Source organism: Orcinus orca, chromosome 15 (assembly GCF_937001465.1).
Source record: "Orcinus orca chromosome 15, mOrcOrc1.1, whole genome shotgun sequence".
Taxonomy (NCBI): domain Eukaryota; kingdom Metazoa; phylum Chordata; class Mammalia; order Artiodactyla; family Delphinidae; genus Orcinus; species Orcinus orca.
This window is the reverse complement of record NC_064573.1, coordinates 64,813,888-64,834,970: the sequence shown is the minus strand read 5'-3', so window position 1 is coordinate 64,834,970 and position 21,083 is coordinate 64,813,888. Positions and strand designations below refer to the sequence as shown.

The following is a 21,083-nucleotide window of genomic DNA, read 5'->3' as shown; positions in this document are numbered from 1 at the left end:
CCACCTTGTCCCTAGACGCTTGGCCCTGCTCTGTGCTTTCCCAGGGGACTCGACCACAGCAGACAGCAGGGATGCCTCGCACCCGGCCCTGGACCCTGGGTTCAGCCTGTGACCCTGTCCTTCTGGGCCAGGCATTTCCCCTTTGGCAGGAGAGAGGAGAGCCGTGACCTGCCCCAGAAACATCAGGTGCCATTCAGACCAAGATGAAGAGATTCAGCGCATTTATTCAGGCATGGAGTCAGCAGGTGGGGCCGGTAAGAGGCTCAGGGTTTCCACTCAATGACTTTGACGGCGATCTGGGCTGCCCGCTGCACAGCCGCGCTGGTGTCCTCCTTGAGGGCCCGGAAGGTGGGCACGTGGGACTGCAGGATCTTGCGGCCCTCGGGGGCCTCGGCCAGCATGGTGAGGACCTTGATGGCATTGAGGCGCGCCTTGCTCAAGGATGAGTGCAGTAGCTCCAGCAGCGGACCGATGGCCTCCGTGTCCAGGGCCGCGTACTTCCCTACAGGGCACCAACGCCAGGCGTTCCTGGGGTTCCCTGCCCACCTCCCTCGCCCCCCAGCCCTCCCAACGCAGGCTCCACACCCTCCCTGCCCCCAGCCTGGGCCCTGCAAGCTCCCCAGCCGGCTTCTCCCCAACCACCAGGTACCTGTCCCGCAACCCAGTCCTCTCAAGGCAGCATGAGGGGTCTTTTGAAAATTAAAATCCAATCGAATGAGAAGGGGAGACGCCCCTCCTTAATCCTTACTTGCTGCCCACCCCCTCACCCGCTGAAATGCCACGCTGCCGCCCCCTGCCCCCTGCCCCCAACCCTCCTACACCGAGCACTCTGCTCTTTGCTGCCAGACCGTCCAGCCCCTTTTGCCCTGCTAGCTCCCCTCTCAGAGGATGCTCTGCCCCCGTACTGTGCCCACCATCTCCCCCAGGTTACTCTTCACTCTGCCGCCCCTGCCAACCTCAGATAGCAGAGGCTGAGACGTCTGGGTCCCCATCGCCCAGCACAGAGCCTGGCCTGTGGCAGGGGCTCAGGGCTCCTCGGCTGGAGTGCTAGCTCAGGGAAGTGACCACATCTCCCCCAAATTCCCATGTTGTCCGGGCCCCGTGAGAGCCCCCCAGCCCTCCAAGCATTCCTACAGGAAGCCCAGGTAAGACACTGACTGCACTGAGGACGCCCAGGAGATCCACGCTCATGGGGAGCCCCACACTGGGGGTCGGCACCCTGACTGCACGATCAGTCAGAAGGGGGCTGTGGACTCTGGGAAGGCCCCAACCTCCCCCCCTGGTGCATCTCAGATTTCACCATCAGGACGAACTGGGGAGTGGCAAGGAGTCCCAGCTCTGGGGGGATCTGCAGACTGCTGATTGAGAATCAGAGGCCCAGGTAGTTAGTTCTCCGTGGATCAGCAAGGAAGCTCAGAGCGTGGGGCTGGCACAGGCAAGGGAAGGTCAGACAGCTTTCAGAGGTCCTGCGGGGACCCTAGCCTCCAGGTGGGGAAACCAGCCCAGGCCCTTCCTACTGCCCAGGTCAGGTGACTGAGCATGGAAGCAGGCAGCCTCACCTTTGGTGGTCACTGTGACGTACATGAGGGCCCCAGCTGCGCTGGCCTGCACCTCCTCTTCCTTGTCCTTCAGCAGGTGCACCAGGATGGGGATGATGTCGTGCTGCCACACCTGGTTCTTGCCCTCCAGGGGGATGCTGGGCCAGAGAGGGGGCAGCTGGGTGGCTGCACTTGGAGGAAGAGGGGGATAGGACCACCCCAGGGGGACACCAGGGGAAAGGACTTGTGTTGAGACCATCCCTGGTGGCCACGCCAGGGTGCAGAGGAGCACTGGTGTGAGGTGTGGGTCCCACCCCGACACTCAGATGACCTGGGAGCACGGCCTGGGGCCACAGAAGGCCAGACCCAGGAGCCAGCGGTGGTGAAATGAAGGGAGGTGGCCACAGCTAAAGCAGCTCTGAGGCTCTGTGACCCTCAGGCTCCAGGCCGGGATTTAGACTGTGATCACAGTGACACTGGGTCACTAGTGACTAGACGCCCGCAGCTCCACGTCCTGACCTTCCTCGGAGGAAGTCTTAAGTGTGCAGATGGTACCTCCTGTGCTTGCCTTCCTCATGCGAGGGGGACAGCCCTCTCGTTTTTGCCGGGAGTGGGGGCTTCCTGGGACACAGGACTGTCAGGGCTAAACCCAGGCCTGGGCATGCAGGTGCCCCAGTGGCGGGCTCCTCTTCCCCCAGGGCCAAGCAGGTGAGGGGAAGCAGGGGCCTGGGGCGCCACTCCTGCGCTCCCCGCTCCGTCCCTTGTCCCCGCCCAGGCCTCACCTGACTGCGATTAGTGCTTGGGCTGCTTTGCTCCGGATGTTGCTGTTGGCGCTCAGGAGCTTCTCCTTCAGGAAGGGCACCACCCGGCTGGCCAGTGCCTCGGTGGCGTCCTCTATCAGGCAGGCGGCCAGCGTGTCCAGGAGGAGCTCCTGGATCCGTTCCTCCTCCGTCTGCAGCTTCCCCACCAGCGAGGGGATCAGGCTGCTGTTGACAATGCCCTTGGCCCCTGCAGGACAGGAACAGGCGCTGAGGGTGGGCCAGTGGGCCACCCCCCACCTGTCACCTGTGCTGGGAGCTGGAGGGCTGGCGAGGGGGTGGTATTTGACAAGATAAATTGCAAATCCCCCCCTCGGGCTGCCAGGCAGGGGGCCCAAGCAGCCAGCATGTGGCCGTGGGTGACAAGCTGGGGTGAGAACCACGAGGACCCCCAAGGTCCAGCCTTTGGTCGCCTGTTACTGGGGGCACCAGCCTGAAACAGCGGCCTGAGAAGCAGAAGCCACCTCTGCAGGGCCCAGGCACACGGGGAGCCTCCCTCCCCCGCCAACCATGGTGCAGCAGAGAGAAGGATGGGGTACCCGTCAATCCCCTCCTTCCCATCTGAAACATCTCTGTGATGCTGGAGCCGCAGATCAGCCTGGCCAGCCGTGGGGACAGGAAGAAAGCTTGCAGTGGAGTCTGAGGTAGAAGATTTAGAGTGAACAGGCCGGCATCTTATGTAAAAAGAGCTGTACCCCCAACCACAGTTAGTGGGCAATCCACAGAGTCCGGCCAAGGGGTCTAAAGGCGCCCGGTGGCGCTCAGGGAGGGGGCTCCACATGGCACAGCTGGGAGAAAATGCAGCGAGCCACCCCCCTTCCACTGTCAACGGTTCTGCCTCACTCCTTCCAGCCTCTACTCCCACGTGGGGAGTCAGTACATGGCTGGCTGCCCAGAGGAGACCCCAGGATGGCCCAGGCGGCAGCCCAAGGGTGCTCACAAGTGCCCAGAACTGCTAGCAGAGGGGCCGCCACAGAAAGAGAGTGGGCACCGGGGAGGGTGGCCCTTCCCTGCCGCTCTAGGTGTCACTACTGTCCGACAGCCCACCCTCTCCCCGGCCTCCCCAGCAGCCCAGGCTGCCCACCGTGAAGCCGTCCACAGCCCCCATGGAGGTGCCACCAGTGGACGCCTCTGTCTTCCGCCTTCCCAGCTCAACTGTCTAATTTACTCTAGAGAGACAAGTAAACAGGTTCATTAGCCTAAAGGTCTCTGAGTGCCAATTAGCACCAGGGATTTCTTTCTTTCTTTTTTTTTTTTTTGTGGTACGCGGGCCTCTCACTGTCGTGGCCTCTCCCGTTGCAGAGCACAGGCTCCGGACGCGCAGGCTCAGAGGCCATGGCTCACGGGCCCAGCCGCTCTGCAGCATGTGGGATCCTCCCGGACCAGGGCACGAACCCACGTCCCCTGCATCGGCAGGCGGACTCTCAACCACTGCGCCACCAGGGAAGCCCCAGGGATTTCCTCTTTGAAGACACCACCCAGCCTTCCACCCTCACTCCCCGAGGACATGAAATGGCAGGTGCCTGGGGCTAGGGGGTGGAGAGGCAGGGCAGCATGTCCAGAGGCTCCAGTGTCCCTGGCCAGCTTCTCACTGGGGTGTCGGGTGGAGCTGCTAGCTCTGTCCATTTGTTCTCAGGTGCTCACAACACAGGAAAAGCAGTTTCCTGCTGCTTCAAGAGTACTGGGCTTTTTAAGATTTAATATACACAGATTAAAAAAAAAAAAAAAGGCTAGTTGGACTCCTAAATGCATCCAGCTATGTGACCTTAGACAAGTTACTTACCCTCTCTGAACCTGGTTTCCTCATTATTAATACAAGCCCACCTGGAAGGGGGTTGTGCAGTACCAGTGGAGTAGGGGGTGGGAAAGTGCTCTGTGTAAGGGACTGTCACCATGTGCCCAGACACCCAAGCCTGGCACAGCGAGAGTCTCCCAAATGCCACCAACATTGAGTTCCAGCTGCAGGCAAGCCTGTGGTTGGGGGTGAGGGCTGAGGAGCAGGATACAGAGATAAAAGCTGCACAGTCCCTGCCCTGCAGGAACACCTGTCAGGGGTCCCGAAGCCACCTCTCCTGGTGGCCTGAGGCCTCTCTCCCCTTCAGCCCTGCCCTCCGGCCGGGCCACCACCAGACAGTACATCTGGGCCTCCTGCTCTGGCTCCAGTTCTGGCTCAGGCACCGGCCCCCAGGCTACCTGCTTGCCCCGGCCACAGTCTCGCTCGGCCACGACCTGGACGGCCACTGTCCAGCTCACAGGGCAGAGGTGACAATTTGACCTTCCAAGAAGGACTGTGCTGACCGATGGAGGGATAATGTTCCTGACAGAGGGCCACCTGAGCAAAGGCAGGGGGTGAGGGATTTGTGCATTGTCAGTCAGGGCTCGATGGTGGCCTCACTTGCACCCGGGTCTGGGCTTCCCGGGAAAGCCCAGGGAAAGGTGCTGCTGTGGGAGCGACAGGATGGGCACAGGCTGGGGGGAGGGCAGAGGGAGGGAGTCAAGGCCGGAAGCTGGAGGTGATCACCTCCACTGTTCCCCCGATTGCTGAGGAAACCAAAGCCCAGAGGGGCAACTCTAGTGCCCAAGGTCACATAGCAGATGGGGAGAGGCCAGGCCTTCAGCCGCCCGGGTTTTTCTTTCCCAGGCATTCGTCCTGGGCCTCTGCTCCTAGAAATGCTGAGCACCGGGACCCAGTTCATTTTGAGACAGAGGGAGATTAAAAATAAAACGCGTGCCGGGTGTGCCTCTCTGCTCGTTCACTTTGCTTCTTTTCAGCTAAAAGGAGAGTCGCAGGCCTGGCTATTTATAATTAACCCAGATCTGCAAAGCCTTGTTCTAGTTGGGGTGGGGTGGTGCACAGACCCCCAAAAAGAAACAAATCAGAGAAACCCACCAGGCCCCCAACAGCCTAGACCCGGCTGGCAGGGTTGGGGTGAGCAGGACAGGTGGGGCATGGAGAAGAGCCGGCCAGGAGGGGGCACCCTCGGGCAGTGGGGAGACCAGTGGGAGAGTCTCCGAGGACCGGTCATTACTGCCTGGGTTGACACATGTAGATGAGGAATTCCAGGTCCTAGGGGCTCTGGATGTGCAGGAAGGGAGGCCTGGGGGAGCCGGGCCTTGTGGGGCAGAGGGGCAACGGTAGGAGGCTCGAGTGTGCTCGGGGAGGGCCCAGACTGGCATGGCTACTGGGCCAGGATGGGCTGGTTGATGGGCCACAAAGCTCAGCTGGGATTGAGGGTCACTATGCCCCTGGAGTGGAACCCCTGGGGTTGAGGTTTGGCCACTTCCTGGGGGCCACCTCAAAGGGCCCCTTGTCGGCCAGCTCTCCCTGCTGGTTGGTGAGGTGCTGGGTGGGCTCAATCACCAGAGCCCCCTTCCCCTTTCTTCCTCGGAGCCGAGCTGTGGTCTCCCGGTCCCGTTCTCCTGGCAAGTGAGGACTCAGCCCCGGGAGCACACATCCGCGCCTGGCGCCCGGGCCCCACCGTGCCTTATCTCAACCCGCCCGCCCAGCTTTAGCCTCATGTGTCCCCCACTGACCCCACCCACCCTCGTGCCTGCCTTTGCTCGTGGGGAACCCTTGCTGTCCTCAGCTTACTCGGCCCCTCAGTAGCACGTGACATGCTGACCATGTTTTCCTCCCGAGATACTCCCCCCGTGGCCCTGGGACCTCAGCTCCCCGCTTCCACCTCTCCGGCTGCTCCTCCATGTGCTTAGCAAGCACCCCCCCCTCCCTCCAGCATCCCGCACAACGTGGTCCTCGGCCCCCACCATCCCCCCTTTCCCCTCCACCAGGGGCAGCTCCTCTCAGGCTGCAGACACCACACGGCCATCCACTGACGCCAGGTTGCCCGGCCAACCCCCGGCCTAGGCTGAACTCAGCCTCATGGACTGACTTCTCCGCTTTCTTATTTTCTCTGGGCTGTCTAACTGACATTTTTACTTGATTCTGCATTTAGAACGACGCACCCTGTGGGACCGGGCCTACCGTAAATAAACATGAAACAAAAACTTGCTATCCTCCTTCTCGAATTTAAAAAGCTAATCTTCAAACTCTCCAGTAGTTCTTAGGCCGACGCCCCAATCCTACACAAGGGCCACCAGCCCGCAGCGACTGTTCCCTGCCTCACCCCAGCCTGGCCTTGTGGCATCCTCACGGCTCTGGCCGCACTGGTCCTCTGGGTTCATCCAGGCCTCACACTCATTGCACAGCGTCTTCCCCACCGTGGAACGTGCTTCCTCCCGCCCCAGGTCATCGGCCACCTCCATCCTGCTCCTCCTGCCACAGAGCCCTGATGGGTCTCCCCCTCCAGGCTTCGCACAACCATCACGGGGGTACTATCGTGCAGAGGTTCTAGCAGGCAGGCTTGGGTCTGTCTAAATGCTAGGACTGTGCCAAGCGCAGAGGAGGTCGTCAGTAAATGCTTGCTGGTTGAAGGCTTACAATCCCTGCTTGACCCTGGGGGAGCTCTCACTTCCAGGGTCAGGGGAGGGGGCAGCAGCCAGCCCCGTTGGGCCCCTCCGTGGGCTAGCCCCTCATCTCACACCCGGACTGCTGTGCGGGGTCTTCCCATGCTTGCAGCTAGGTTTGCCCCTGCAAACAGCTCACTTCTGACCCCTGGTCCCCCAGTTGCCCTCACCATCTCTGAACATGTGTCAACATGTATCTCCTGTCGGAATCACCCTCTGGGGACCATCTATTGTTATATTTGTCTCCTTTTGATAGAAGAGGGAACTGAGGCTCATCCAGGTGAAATAACTCACCCCCAGGGCAGGGCCTGTGCCTGTTTCCTTCCTGCTACCACGGCCATTGGCCTCTGAGTGGACCTCTGGGCAGAGGCCCAGCCTAACCCAGCCTGGCGGTGTGGAGGACACGCACACAAAGCAGCCCCCGGAAGTCGGCCACTTTCCACTGGGCCTCAGGGGCCACCCCGAGCCAGCATGTGCCAGGCCTAGTCTAGGTCCGCCTCAAGATGCCCATCACCAACATCTGTCCTGTCTCTGACCATTTAGGCAACACCTTCACAGGTGGGCAACCTCGCTGGGGGATGTAGTGCAATGGTCTCCATTTCACAGCAGAGGAAACACTCTCAGAGAGGTTAGCGGATGACATTGAGATGCCACAGTGTCCAGCTGGCAGAGGTGGTCCCTGCCTTCTGACCACAGGCCTGGCCCTATCTCCCTCTGCCAACGGTCCGTTCCAGTGCTTCTGCCCACCAGTGGGGTGATCCTAGTAATAGGACCATGGAGGTGTAGGGTGATAGGGAAGTGTTAGCGGGGAGCATCTGCATTTACCTGGATGCTCTGGGGTGCACAGAGCTTCAGGTTACAGTGATGGAAAGGACAGAGTGGCACTAATGTCTTGGTTCTGGCCTGAGTCTTTAACGCACAGGAGTGAGGGGCTCCCGGTTCTGAGGCCCACAGATTGGCTCCCCCTGAAATTGAAAGCAGAAGTTGGCAGGCACCCTTTGGTGCATTTTGCTGAGTACCAATGCCTTCTGTGAGCTTCCCAAAGGCGCCCATGGGACCCTAGCCTCAACTGAGCTGGCTCCCTCCCGCCTCTCTGGTCTGGGGGACCGCTCCTGGGCCCCCCTCCTGTCCTCCCTTCTAAGGCAACCTTCCGGGGCCAGGATTGCCAGGGACCCTGAAGAGCCCTTACCCGCTGCAGGCACAAGCAGCAAAGATGACTAATGCCCCCTCCCATCGCTGCAAAACGTCACCGGCGTAAACCTTTAGGATTTGTACAGCCCTTTCACACGTCCTAGCCTACTGTCGCGACAACTCAGGGAAGCAGGTGCCACTAGCCCCACTTTGCAAACAGGCTCATTAGAGGTCAGTCCGTTGTCCAAGGTCGCGGAGCTCAGAAAGGGCAGACAGGGTTCGAATTTGGGCCGGGAAGACGGGCGGGGCCGGGGCCATTCACTGCTCTCCGGCTCGGCGTCCCGGGGGGTGGGCGCCCGGCCTCGGCTCAGCGGGATCGCAGGGACCCCGTGGCCGGCGGCGGTGGCAGCTGCTGCCGGACCGCGGCACGCGCGGAGCCGCGGCCCCGCCCCTTCCCATCGTGATTGGTCCCCGGGCGCGTCCGTCAGCCTCTCGCACCCAATGGGCGGCGGGCCGGCGCTCTTGGCGGGGCTGTGGCGCCCTGAGCGTGGACCCCGGCGGACGCGCGGCTCCCCGCCCGCGGTTGGCCCGGCAACGCGCTGCGCTCGCGGCTCCGCCCCCTGCCGGCGGCGCGGCGCGGGGCGGGCGGACCCGCGGGCGGCGGCGCGGGCGGCGCGGGAGAGCGGGCGGAGGGAGCCAGGCCGGCGGAGCGTGTGCGCCGCCCGCGGCCTGGTCACGTCCCCGCGCGGGCGCCGCCGCCCGCGTCGTGCGGAACGAGGGCGCCCCGGCCCGCGCTCGCCGCCCCGCCCGCGCCGCCGGAGCAGTTCGGCCACGCACCGCGCCGCGGCCCGGAGGTGAGTGAGCGGCCCCGCGGCCGGGGCGCGCGGCGGACCTGGGGACGGGGGGCGCGGCCGGGAGCCCACCCGCCCGCACCGAACCCCGCCCGGGCCTTTGTGCCGGGGCCCGCCCGGGCGGGGGGCGCCGGGCGCGACGGCCGGGATGCGGGCCAGGTGGGGGCGGCGCGGCGGGTGTGCCCGCGCGATGGGCAGGGGCGCCGCGGGTAGGCAGGTGCTGGGAGGGGCGCCCGGGCCCAGGAGGGCTGACAGGGGCCCAGGGCAGCTGCTGGTGCGGAGCCAGGCCGGCGACCTGCGGGAGAGGCGCCCGGCGGGGTCTCCCGGGGGACGGCGGGAGCGCCGGCGCGTGGCCTGGGCTGAAACGGAGGCGAGGGCCCCGGAGGCCTGGGCCCGGGGACGCACGGCTCGCCGTTTTCGGTCACCGCTCTTGCAGCGAGCAGGTTCCTCGGAGGCATTTAGAGCGAGAGGCGAGTATCGACCCGCTGCGATTGTGATAGGTTCCCGGCTCGATATTTTTTCCCTTAAAAGGCGGTGGGGGCTTGGGGTTGGGGGGGTGAGGGCCTCGGGCCGGGGCTCAGCGTCCTGCCGGGGACCCGAGGGGCTCTGGCTTCAGGGCGGCGCTGAGTCTCTCTGGGCGTTGGTGGCAGGATTCTGCTGAGGTCGAGAACTGGGGTTCTCTGTGACCAGAGAAGAGGATGGGAAGGCGGCGCCCAGGCCGGGGAGTCCGTGTCTGGGGATGGAGGGACCCGCCTGGGGGGAAATCTGCTGGTCTGGGGAGGCAGCTGTCCCCTGACCGCCCCTTTCTGCCCAAGTGATCTCCCTGCCCTGGGGATCGAGTCCCTCTGCCTTCTGCTCAGTCTGGAAAAGGCTCCTTGGCCAAATTCAATTAAGCAAATGTTTACTGAGCAGTTGCTCCCCCCGGGGCCTGGTGCTGGGGTGGGAGTGAACTGGCCCTGCCCTCCCGGGACTGACTCACCGCCCCCAGGGGGAGAAGCATCTCTGCTCAGAGAACCCAGCCCTGAAGGTGGGTGTTGGGGCCCCAAGTGGGGCCGGGGTCAGACGGGCCTGTGGGCAAAGTGACATTTGAACTGGAGCTTGAAGGACACGGTCACAGTTGGGGTGGGCATTGCGGGCAGAGGGGAGAACGGGGACGGAGACACAGAGAGGGCGCTCAGGCAGTCCAGTCTGGCAGGAGCACAGGAGGTCAGGCGGGAAAGGGCGGAGGCTGCCCAGGGCTGGGGCCGCTGGGGGAAATGGATGACCCTGGCGCCTGCTTCAGTGGTGGCCGCAGTCTCCTCACCTGTGCAAAGAGCAGCTCCATGACCCAGAACCGAGTGGGCCTGGAGAAGAGCTGGGAAGACCCCGAGGGCTGCTTGCAGCATAGGACCACCCTTCCAGGCAGGGCCAGGGTCCTGGGTAACCAACCCCTGGCCTCCTTCCTGTCCAGCATGGAGGATGATGTTGAGCTGGTGGCTCTGTCCCTTTGGGGCGTGGACGTTCGTGAGCAGTAACCGTGGAGACGTGGGAGTCTCCGTGCAGCGGCTGATGGCGAGGGAGGGCCTAGCCATGCCCGGATGCAGTGGTGCGCCTTCAGCATTCCCCGTGCTTCAGGGTCGATGGACAAGACGCTGGCATTTGGCTTAAAGCTCTTGTGTGTTGTACCAGACGCTGATTTTCTGAGATGGGAGGTGAATAAAACAGTCCCTCCCCCTCGGAAGGCTGGTGTTACCTTCTGCTGTAGATCTGCTCGCTTGCCCGCTGCCGGGGAGGTTTTTCCCTCTGAAGGGGCTGTTTGTCACTCATCTGTGTAGCGTGCCCCCTCCCTGACCCACCCCCAGCCACACACTGGCTTCTGGCCGAGGCCCAGCTTGCTGCAAGGAGAGCAGGGCCCCTGCCTGCCCTCTTGAGGGTGCGTGCTCAGCACGATGGAGCTGCCTTGCTCCATGCTGTCGCCCGGCCCCTTTCTGGGGGCCTGCCATAAGACTCCAGATTTGGGACACGGGCAATGAATTCCCCGTTCTGTCCCCAGCTCCTCAGCTCTTCTGTTTCCTGGAGTCCCAGGAGGAGAAGCACCCTGACTGGCTCTCAGGAGCTTCTAGGGCAATTCCAGGAACTTCTGGGTAAGCAGGAGAACTTGACAAGGCTGCCCAGGGCCCCTGCAGGGAGGCCGGTGGATGCAGGGGCGAACGGCAGGGAAGGCTGGCCTCAGACTCAGGGTGTGGCCCCAGTGGCCTCAGCCCAGCCGCGTGGCTGTCTCGTGTGCACATGCGATGACCAAGTGCTGCACTTTCCCCGCTGGTCGTGAGGACACGGCAGCCCTAACTGCCCTGTGCTGGCCCTCTGAAGACCCAAAATTCTGTGCGGCTGTAGGGTATTCTCCCTACTGCCGACCATGGCTGGGCTTGCAGGAACCCTGGAGGAGGCAGATTAGCACACTGCACCCTCAGGAAGGAAACCCGGGCTAACTGAGCCCCAGGGGCAGTCCTGTGGGCTGGCAGGGCAGAGGGCACAGGGAAGTGGACAGAAGCATCAGGGCAGACGCTGAGAGTCAGCCCAGGTAGGAGCCCAGAGCGGTGGCCTGACAGCTGTGCAGACTCGGGGGCGGTGGAGGCGGGGAGTCCCAGTGGAGGCGGCGGAAGACCTGGGTCAGGCCTGGCCCTGCTTCCCCCCCGGCCCCCCGCCCAGTCCCATCCTCTATGAGCCTCCTCATCCTCACCACAAACAGAGCCAAGAGTGCCCTGCCCATCCCCGCACGGTCCTCCCCACATCCACGCTGGCAGGGCAGGCGCCTCCCAGGAGCGAACTGACAGGGACTAACTCACAGGGACCATCTGGATCCCTGGGCTCGCGGGGGAGCCAAGGGAACGGAACCTCACCCGTTCGCTCGGCTCAGCCATTCGTTCCTTCGGCTGGTCTTTACCAGCACTTGCAAGGGCTAGGGCCGTGCCCGGCACAGGGACACGACAGGGGGCAGGGCACACAGCACCCACTCCTGTGGCGCTCCGTGAGACCCGGAAGGCTGACAAACACCCGAGTAGCTGAATGCCAGGCAGGACAAAGGCCGTGAAGAGCCTAAAGCAGAAGGGGGTGGGGGTCCTGTGTGGAGGGGCCGTTGGCGCGGCACCGTGGAGAGGCCATGGGTGAGTTGTGAGACCAACGGAAGAGCACCAGGAGGGAGGATGGCAGGTGCAAAGGCCCTGAGGCCAATGCACCTCTGCAGCTGGAGGTCACCCTGCCCCCCAAGGTCAGGTGGCTGGAGCCCGGGATGGGGGGGGCGGGGTTGTGGAGCAGGTCAGGTAGGATTATGCTTTTAAAAGACCCGTCTGGCAGATGGCATGGGGGCCGCTACAGCATTCAGGATGAGGGGCTGCTGGCCCACTGGGGTGGGAGCAGGAGTGGTACTGAGAAGTGGTTGGATGCAGGATTTAGCTTAACAAGGACCTGCTGATGGAGAAGAGGAAAGGACCGCTCTGGAAGGACAGAGTTGGCCTTGGCGAGGAGGAAGACACAGACGCATCGCGAGAGGTGGGGAATTGGGAGTTGGGTTAGACCCAGGTGGACATGGGCATACGTGGCAGTCAGAGGGGAGAATCAGGCTGGAGCTGGAGACCTGGAGTCCCCCCACCAAGAGTTGGGGGGCAGGGGCCAGCAAGGTCACTCAGGGATCGAGGACAGGTGGGGCCAGAAGGGGCAGAGCCAGGCCTCGGGCCCCACGGCTCAGAGCTGAGCTGAGATTCCAAGGGCTGCACAGGAGGGTGTTCCTGGGAGGGTGGGTCCCCTGCAGTAGGCCTGGGGTGCATGGGGGCTAAGCAACATGGGCAGGACTGGCTACACAGTTTGGGGGTCCCTTGTTAAAAATGATTAAGCATTTCAGGACAGTGACAGCAGAGTGTCAGGCTGGGCATGGCGTGCATGTGCACGCCCGGGAAGGCCAGTTGTGGTGGTCGTGGTGGCTGCCAGGACGGTGCCCCGGGCTGGCGTCCACTTTGCCCTTCACCTGCCTCCCATGGGCAGGTGGGCTGTGTCAGGCACTTGGGGCCACGGGGGCTGCACCCTGGCCTCTGTGAGCGGCGCTTCTCCCCCTCTGTCCGTGGACCCCTGGCCTCCATCCCTCGGGCAGGAGACACAGCCAGCTGGTAGAGGACTGGGCAGCCTGTTGGCAGGAGCGGGTGCATGTGGCGGGTGGCCTCACACACAATGGCTTCCTTGAGTTCGTCTCTTTTCCGAAGGAACCTGCTACATCACAGAGTTTTGAGTTATTTGCTTCTAAATTAAGGTATAACTCTCTTTTAGAGATGTCCCCGGAGAATCCATCAGAAAGTGCTAAGGAGTGAGGCTGTTAAAATCCGCGGTGCCGTGCTGGGGGTGGGGTAGGGGGAAGTGGTTGCAGACTCTGGAGACCAGCGCACCCTCCAGCAGCTACTGACCAGCACGCACCCTCCCCAGGCTCCCCCCGCCCCCGCCTCTACTGGCCATGCGGCAGCAGTCAGAGCCCAGCTGCAGAAGGAGCCCCTGCCTCGCCGAGCCCCCTGCCCTGGGAGTGGTGGCAGTCAGGTCGTGGCGTTGGGTGGAGGGGAGCGGCCGCATGTGTCGTGTCCCCCAGAGCCCCCGGGCAGGCGCTTGGGGAGGGCAGCGACGCTCACTTTCTCCTCTCACAGCCAGTTCCGCCAAGAAGGGGCCTATTTTTACTTCGGTTTTCTCCTCTCGGTGGAGGAGGCTCAGACCCGGGGAGGTGGGGTGGCTCCTGCGTGGGCACCGGCCGCCCGGGCCCCGGGTGGGTGTCCAGGGACCCTGAGGGCTTCTCAGCAGCCCGAGCGGCCCCCACTTCCTGCAGGCAGCCTGCCTCCGTCCACCCCGGGGTCCCCAGGGGTCCAGGAGGGCTGACTGGTGGGGCTGCTGTGCTGGAGGCCGGTGTGGCGCTGGGGCCAGTGCTAAGGTTCTGGCCGTGGCCTGGTCCTTTCCACTGGGAGGACTGGATCATCACAGCTGCTCTTTCTTCTCACCAGCGGCTCTCAGGCAGGGTCCACACACAACTTGGGGTGTCCAGGAGGAGGCTCTCAGGCCTCCTAATTCTGTTTTCCCGTTGGGGGCCTCTGTCCAGAACAGCACCTGTGTCCACACCCGCACAGATCCTGTGCCCCTTCCTACACGTACCCCAGTGTAACCGCTGCCTGTTTTCTTTGTCTGTGCTTATTCTCCGTCTCTCTCCTGGACCTGAACATAAGCTCTGCGAGGTCAAGACCGTCGTCTGCTGTTCATCACTGAGAATCTGGCCCCCAGAGCCTGGCCTAGCACTCAGCAGGGAGCCAGGAAACGGCTGTCAAAGGGGGCCACGAACGTGGCAGGTGAGCAGGCCTTCTGGTGGCTGCAGCCTTCACGTTGGAGAACTGTGGCTCCAGCCCAGTTCTCTGCCCCCGCGAGGTGTGCCTGCCGGTGGACAAACACAAACCACGCGCAGGTGGACAACCACTGGCCGGGTGCCCGTCGGGCCCGACCGGTTCACTCACGAGCCAGAGGCAGGCAGGCTGCCCAGCTTCTCACGCTGCCCGGGTCCCCCACCGGGGGTCAGACGCCTCCGGCTGACAGTGGTCCCTCAGTGACGCCGTGTGACTCGGTGAGGCCTAGTCAGTCTGGGAGATTTGCGGTCATGACATTTAGAGTCGCGTCCATGGGAAAGTGTCCTCGGAAGGCGAGGGGAGATCCTGGTGGTGGGAAAGGACCATGGCGCCCACAGTGACCACATGATGACCAAGTGGGCTTTCCAGACAGCCCTTGTGCTCCAGGATGAGCTCAGCAGGGAGCTTGGTGAAGGGCAAAGAACACTGAATGGGAAGCTGGGAGACCTGGGCCTAGTCCCAGCTCCGCCTACAGTGTAGACACGGTGAATCCTCTTCACTCTGGGCCTCTGTATCCTCACCTTCAGATTAGGCTGGGTCGAGGGTGCAGGTAGTCTTCATTTCTTACTCCAGCCCTGAGGGGCTGCCCAAAGCAGTGTTGAGAAGGATTCTGAGGCTGTGTGGTGGCTCAGAGGAAAGTGGTCGTGGTTGATCAGTGGTGTCTGCGGTGGTACAGGACGCGGGATTTAGCCGTTCTTGCCAGGGGCTGCTCGAGCCCACCCGCCGCGCCCTCCCTCCTGCCCAGCAGCTGCAACTCATCCTCCTGCCTGTGGCAGCCTCTCCGTACCCTATCGAGTGAATGAGCAGGTGACTGAGCCTCGTGCTCAGCTCTGCTTGGCGTAGAGCCCCAAGAAGCCTGCCTGGAGCCGGGAGACCAGGTAACCCCTGGTCGTGCTGACCGGTGTGGTTCCAGCTCCAGGTGTTGTAGGAGTGGGGACAGTGCAGGAGGAGGGGGTGGGTGACGGGCAGGGCCGTGGTGTGAGTCCCAGGCTCCCAAGGATGGGTCATCAGGCTTCACCAGGGATGAAGATGAGAAAAGGCTCCAGGCTGCCAGGAGGGGCCCCTGAAGACCCTGTCAAGGATTTGCCACCTGCAGCTCTCACCCTGGCTCCAGCAGGCCCCCGTGACCCCAGCTAGTGTTGCGCACGCCCCCCACCCCGGCCCCGCCCCATCCCTGCCCCGCCACTGTGCCAGCGAGGCTGTGGGCGGGGCAGGGCAGGGTGGTGTGGAAGGGGCCAGACCAGGGAAGGAGCAGGCCCCACCTGAGGACCTTTCTCAGGTCGTCTACCTCTGTGCTGACCGAGGGCCTGGCCCTCGCGCCTCCTCCCTGCCCCTGCATGGTACATCCTCTGTGACCCCAGCTGTCCCACTGTGTGTGGCCTCTGGCCTGCCCACCTGTCCCCTCTTGCTTCCTGTGGCCCCACAGAGAGACCACCACCGCCAGCCAGCCTACTATCTGGCCCTCTTCAGTGCTTCTGGGTGCAGTGGCTCTGTCCCTGAGTTGGGCTTTCCTCCAGCGTGGTCGCCCCCCTCACCCGCTCTGTTACCTCTGTTATGCTGTGCAAACATATTTCTCGATAAAATGCTGGGAAGAAAAATAGAGTGTTGCCTCCATTATCCAATTTCTGATTAATCAAACTCTCTTTGTCCTCGGCCAAAATCTGTTCATTTCCCTTAAACAGTGGGCCAGTGCCAGGCATCGATTTCCTGTGTGTTAACACCACGCACGCATGCACATCCCTGGCCCTGCCCCTGCCCCTACCCTGCGGCGGGGAAGAGGGAGGCACAGACGGGGCCGCCCTGAACCCCCAGCACCACCCTCTGCCTCCAGGAAGCTCCACGACCTCGATGCACCCACTATCCCAGCTCCAGCTCCCTGGCTGGGCTCAGCCCCACGCGACCTCGGTCTCCAGGTGCATTAGTCTTGTTGCTGGTGGTTCTGGGCTCTCCTGGAGCAGGAGATGGAGGGATGGAGGGCCGGTGCCGAGTGGTGGAGGGTGTGGCTGCTGGGGACCGGGCAGAAGGGTGAGCTGCATCCCCAGCTCTGGAGGGACCGGGACTTTGGGACGCGTACCCCTCACTGGCTCAGGACGGCTGGGGCTGGGCCAGGAGGCCAGGGATGGGGGGCAGGGCCTGTGAGGGGGCCTCAGGGTACGGATGGGGGCGTGGTTTCAGTGGCAGCCGCAGAAACGCAGCGCTCATAGGCTCACCAGATGGGGGGACACCCTGGGTGGGGGGCTCAGAAGCAGGGCAGAGTCAGGGTCGGTCCGGGCCACGCACCACCGTGTCCGTGTCTATCGGGGGAAGGCCAAAAGGCCTTGCTAGAAGACTTCCCAGAAGTCCCCGCGGGCCCCTCCCTGCCCTGAGTTGGCCCCTCCCTCACTCAGTACAAAGGGCTGGGGCGGATTTATCAGCACCTGCTTCCTGCCGGTTACTTCTGGGCCGTGGGACGCATTAGTGACAAACAGACCAGAGCCCCTGCCCCATGGAGCCAGCGTCTGTAAGCATGATGGGGTGGGAAACGTGATAAACGAGTCACACAGCAGGTTAGAAAGCAACAATGCTGTGTGTGTTTGGGGCGTCATAAATAGGATGGGCGGTGGGGTCTCTGAGGAGGGGACCCTCGAGCCGCTGGAGTGGATGCAGTGGCTCTCTGGACAGAGGATGTTCCCAGTGGAGGGAAGAGCCAGTGCAGAGGCCCTGAGCTGTCGGGACAGCACAGCAGGAAGACTGGGGGTCAGGAGTGGGGAGTGGAGGGAGCATGAGGGCAGGTCACGAGGTCAGGGCTGGTCGCAGAGCCTCGGGGCCACAGAAGGACTTGGACTCCAGCTCCGAACTGAGATAGATGTCTGGCCTGCTGCAGGAAGGTTTTGAGCATAGGAGAGACTGCCTTGTGTTTTTACAGAGATCCCCCGTCCGCCCCGTCGGGAGGAACAGAGTGGGGGGTGGGATGGGTCGCTGGGGCAGTCCAGAGGAGGGGCTGAGGGTCGGGCTCCGGGCAGAGGCCCCCTGAGGTCAGGCCCAGCCCTGAGCTGAGGCCTTGGCCCTGTTAGGAAGGGGTGGGGGAACAGAGGGAGGTGTGCTGGGCACACGCTGGCCAGTGCCCCCAGCTCCCCTTCCCACTGCCTGCTTACAAGAACTGCCCTTCCCTCCGAGTGGGGCAGCACTGATTTCCTTCACGCTCCAGAACTCCCTGTCAGTCAGGCCGAGGCGAGGCGAAGCAGTGGCAGAATCCACACCTTTGCCCGGTTCCCGACGGGGCCCGTCCTGCGACCCGACCCCCTCAGCTCTCTTCCTCGACCAGTCACGTGCCTGAGAATCCCTGTCTCAGCCTCTGCTTCTCGAGAACCGCATCCAGACAGGGTCAAGGCCACTGTGGGCTTGGACACTCCCGGGGGTGGCCTGTCTCAGAGGGGAGGACCGGGGCCAGCCACCGGCCTCGAGAGGACCCACGGGGCTGGACGGTGTGCATGCTCTGGGCCCTTCCTCGGACCTGGGACTGGGCTAGGCATCTGACTTTTTTGAGCCACGCTGGCCTGGAGACTGAGATCCCGCAGCCTGCAGGTCTGCGTGTGATTAGGAGGCTGGGGTAGGAGGCGGTGAGAAGGGCTTGGAAGGAAAAGGGGCTGGACGGAGGCAGTGCTCACCTTCCAGGTGAGAAAAAACAGGAAAGGAGCTGTGAGGGAAGGAGGCCTATAGAGCCCTCGCCAGAGAGGGTCCCACCTGGGGGTGACCAGGGCGGGGGCTGGGATCATGGGGGGCCACGCACAGAGGCAGGGCACAGGAAAATCAGTCCCCACCCAGCCCAGGGGCCTGAGTGATGGTCAGCAGTTCCCTTGCTGCGGAAACCTAGAGCCAGGCTCTTGGTGAGTGCACCTCCTTCCCCTTGAGTGTGGAACCTTCCGGTGTTGTTTATTTATTTACCCCCGGCCTGGAGAAATCTCTGGCCTGGTTTCCTCCTGAGTCAGTGTTCCTCAGGCGATGCTATCACAGCTCGTCTGGTCGGCCATGGCGGCTGTGGGCCGGAAGGCTGCACACATGGCTGGGGCGTCCAGAGCCACGGGCCAGTGCGGGGCCAAGGGAAGGGCCTCTCCCGTCCCCTGTAGTGGTCCTGAGGCCAAGGGGCTGCCTGGCCAGGGCAGAGCCAGTTGTTGGAGCCTGTCTGCTGCTGGCGGCGCTGCCCGCCAGCCCCTGTCCTCCTCCCATCTGCTCAGACTCTGGCTCCAAAATAAGCAGGGAGCAAGGAGGAGGCGAAGGAAGGGGGCTGCTTTCAAGGGGAGACCCGCTGTGGGCCTGGCAGGCAGGCTGGGGTGTGTGGATAAGCTCACCCGGGGCCTGGTCCAGTGGGCTGGGGGGTGGCTGTCAGGGGTCCCCAAGTCAGCAGTGTCTGTTCTGTGTATCTTCCCCGAGCACCTGCTCAGAGGGAGGTGGAGCTGGGGCCCTGGGGAGGGGGCACGGGGGTCGGGTGTGGCCGGGCAGGAGGAGCCAGCGCCTGAGGAAGGGCCGTCCTGGGTGAGGTCCGGTTCCACTGCCCAGCAGGGGCGCCAGACACTGGGCTCAAGGTCACTCTGGGCGGGTGATAAGTCCAGCCGGTGCTGCAGTGGCCGGGGTCGCTCAGGAGGGAGGCTCTCGCTGGCCTCCGGGGGGACGTTCTCAGCTGGGTGGCGGGGTGGGCAGGGCGCTGTGGGTGTGGGGGTAGGAGACGCAACCAGGGAGGCCGGCTTTGCCCAGAGGGCAGCATCCGGGAGGGCGGCCTGTCCCTGTCCCCTTCCAATGTTACTGGCATCAAGGTAAGCAGGGGTCATCTCCTCGGAGAGAAAGGTGTGGCTTTTTAGTCCAAAAGTACCTGTTGTTGTATCAGAAACCATCAGAGCGTTTGGATTCTGCCGTGTGTGATGTCTGCCAGGCCCACGAGCTATAGGGTATGAGGGAGGCGTGGCCTGCGCTTGCTTTGCAGACCTTTCCAGGGAAGCCTCTTGCCAGTATCCTCCCTGATGCCTGGATCCAGGCTGGTGATGCAACCCGTGCCTGCCTCCTGCCACCAGTGGCAGCTCCCTGGGAGAACAGGGGTCTCCGGGGGGACAGTTTCTGCCCTCTGGCCCCTGGGGGGGTGGGGGGTCCCTGCCAGGGCAGCCATCTCTGAGCCGCTCCCTAGGGAACTGTGAGAGGGACGCTCCTGGGATGGACCTGCCCTGAGCTGGGCCCAGGCCAGGCAGGCTCCCCCACTGCCCAGCCGAGCCCTTGGTCAGTGTCACCCCAGCTGTCCCCACCCTAGCCCCCTCCTCTCCCCCGCATGACTGGTGGCTTCTTGTTGTCTGTCTCCTCCAGCGTCACCTCCTCGGACCTCCCCCAGTCCCGCTAGTTGGCCGCCCGCCACACACACCTTCTCCCCTTCTCCACGGCACTGCTCTTCACCAGTCCCCCCACCAGAACACAAGCCCCTCGGTGCCCAGACTCACCCCACGTCCCCGAGCGCAGAGCAGAGCCTGACACACAGGCTCGGTCCCCCGAGGGTACCGTGATGATCAGACAGGGCCCAGGGTCGACTGATGGCCTACTGGGAGGGCCAGGGGTCCCTGATGGGATGGAACTAGCGGATCAGGGGTGGAGCACTTTTCTGAGACGAGAGACAGTGTCTGTCCTGAGTGAGGCCGTGGGGTGCAGCACTGATGCCACCACCCAGGGGTCCCAGTGGGGAGGGGGTCAGGCCCGGGTATACTCTTATGCATCCCAGGGGCTGGGCGGCCACCAAACCATGGAGGTGGCCTGAGGCCACAGCTGTGAGCAACAGCCCCACCACCCTCCCCCAGAAGGCAGCCTTTATTCTTTCTGTCCTTTTCCTTCAAGGGGAAGATACCAGTTTGGACCCTCCCCCCACCCACCTTGATCCCGTGTTCAGGAGGAGCGGGGCCACAGCCTCCCTGGCAACACCCTGGCTGGCAGCTGCGACCCCACTTCTGTTCTGGGTTCCTACTGTCTGAGCTGTGACTTGGGCTTTCCGTTCAAAGCAGGAACACGAGGCCAGTTTTAAAGCACAGATGCCTCAGTGAAAATGCAAGTCAGTTTAAAGAAAACCACGGGGTAAATAACAGAGCAGGTGACCAGTGGTGCTGTGGGTGCTGGGGGGTCCTGGGTGTTGGAGGACCCACGGGCCCGAGCCCTGCAGGCCCCCAAAGGCAGCCCCGAGGAAGTCGCCCCCCTCCCCAAACCTCAGTTTCCACAACTGGGGTGCCGTGCCCAGCTCTGGACACCCCGCAAAGCTGAGGCAGGGAGCCGTACTCTCGGGACAGAGGTGCAGGACGCCCCCCCGGGGGGGCCCCAGTGGCCAAGGGTGCAGCCAGGCCCTCTCCCTGGCCCCCCGGTGCCCAGCTCTCCCGAGGAGGCCCCTCCCTGAGGCCCAGCCCTCAGCTGCCCTGAGTCCGAGAGCACATGCAAACGGCCCCATGGGGTCTGCGGGCCCGGGCTGGCCGGGCAGGGGCTGTTGCGCCCAGAGGTAAAAGGCCTGTCGTGGGGCCGCAGCTTGAGTTCAGGCGGGTGGAGGCGGGTAGCAGAGGGGCGGGGAGTGGTCAGAAGCGCGCAAGCAAAGGACACGGGCCTGTTGGGCGCCACGGGCGGGTCTAGGCCAGGCTCGAGAAGACCCAACGAGAGGCGCACAGGGACCCGTCACTCGGGCTCAAATGTCCACCCAAAGCGGAACTCTGGGCTCCAGCTCACCGGGTGCGCACCGGCAGTGGGAAACGGGTCCTTCTTAAGCGGGGAGCACATGGGTCAGCGGTAACGGCCACAGGGAGGGAGCTGACGCGGGGATGGCAGTTCTGGAGGGCGGGGAGAGGGACCCACTCTTCAGAAGATGGAAACGACTTGGGTGGTTCAGGCCCAGGA

The 21,083-nt window shown here is 63.4% G+C and overlaps 2 protein-coding genes across 5 annotated transcripts in view; one reads left to right on the top strand and one right to left on the bottom strand.

The window, feature by feature from the left end:
- Positions 1-206: 206 nt before the first annotated feature.
- RSPH14 (radial spoke head 14 homolog) overlaps positions 207-21,083 on the bottom strand; it is a 61,949-nt gene continuing 41,072 nt past the window's right edge. The window contains exons 5-7 of one of the 3 annotated variants that reach the window (XM_049697946.1): positions 2,321-2,546; positions 1,560-1,729; positions 207-502 (exon numbers count right to left, since the gene is read on the bottom strand). In XM_049697946.1, the coding sequence (XP_049553903.1) occupies positions 264-502; positions 1,560-1,729; positions 2,321-2,546 (635 nt within the window). In that variant the 3' untranslated portion in view covers positions 207-263. The remainder of the gene's footprint in view (positions 503-1,559; positions 1,730-2,320; positions 2,547-21,083) is intronic. The other 2 variants (XM_049697947.1, XM_004276063.2) reach the window with 2 other exon arrangements.
- The window catches only part of GNAZ (G protein subunit alpha z), a 42,469-nt gene continuing 30,036 nt past the window's right edge, over positions 8,651-21,083 (top strand). The window contains exons 1-2 of one of the 2 annotated variants that reach the window (XM_033439702.2): positions 8,667-8,805; positions 14,031-14,150. The gene's annotated coding sequence lies outside the window, so the exon portion shown is untranslated. Of the gene's footprint in view, positions 8,806-14,030; positions 14,151-21,083 lie in introns of both variants that reach the window. The other variant, XM_004276062.3, reaches the window with a different exon arrangement.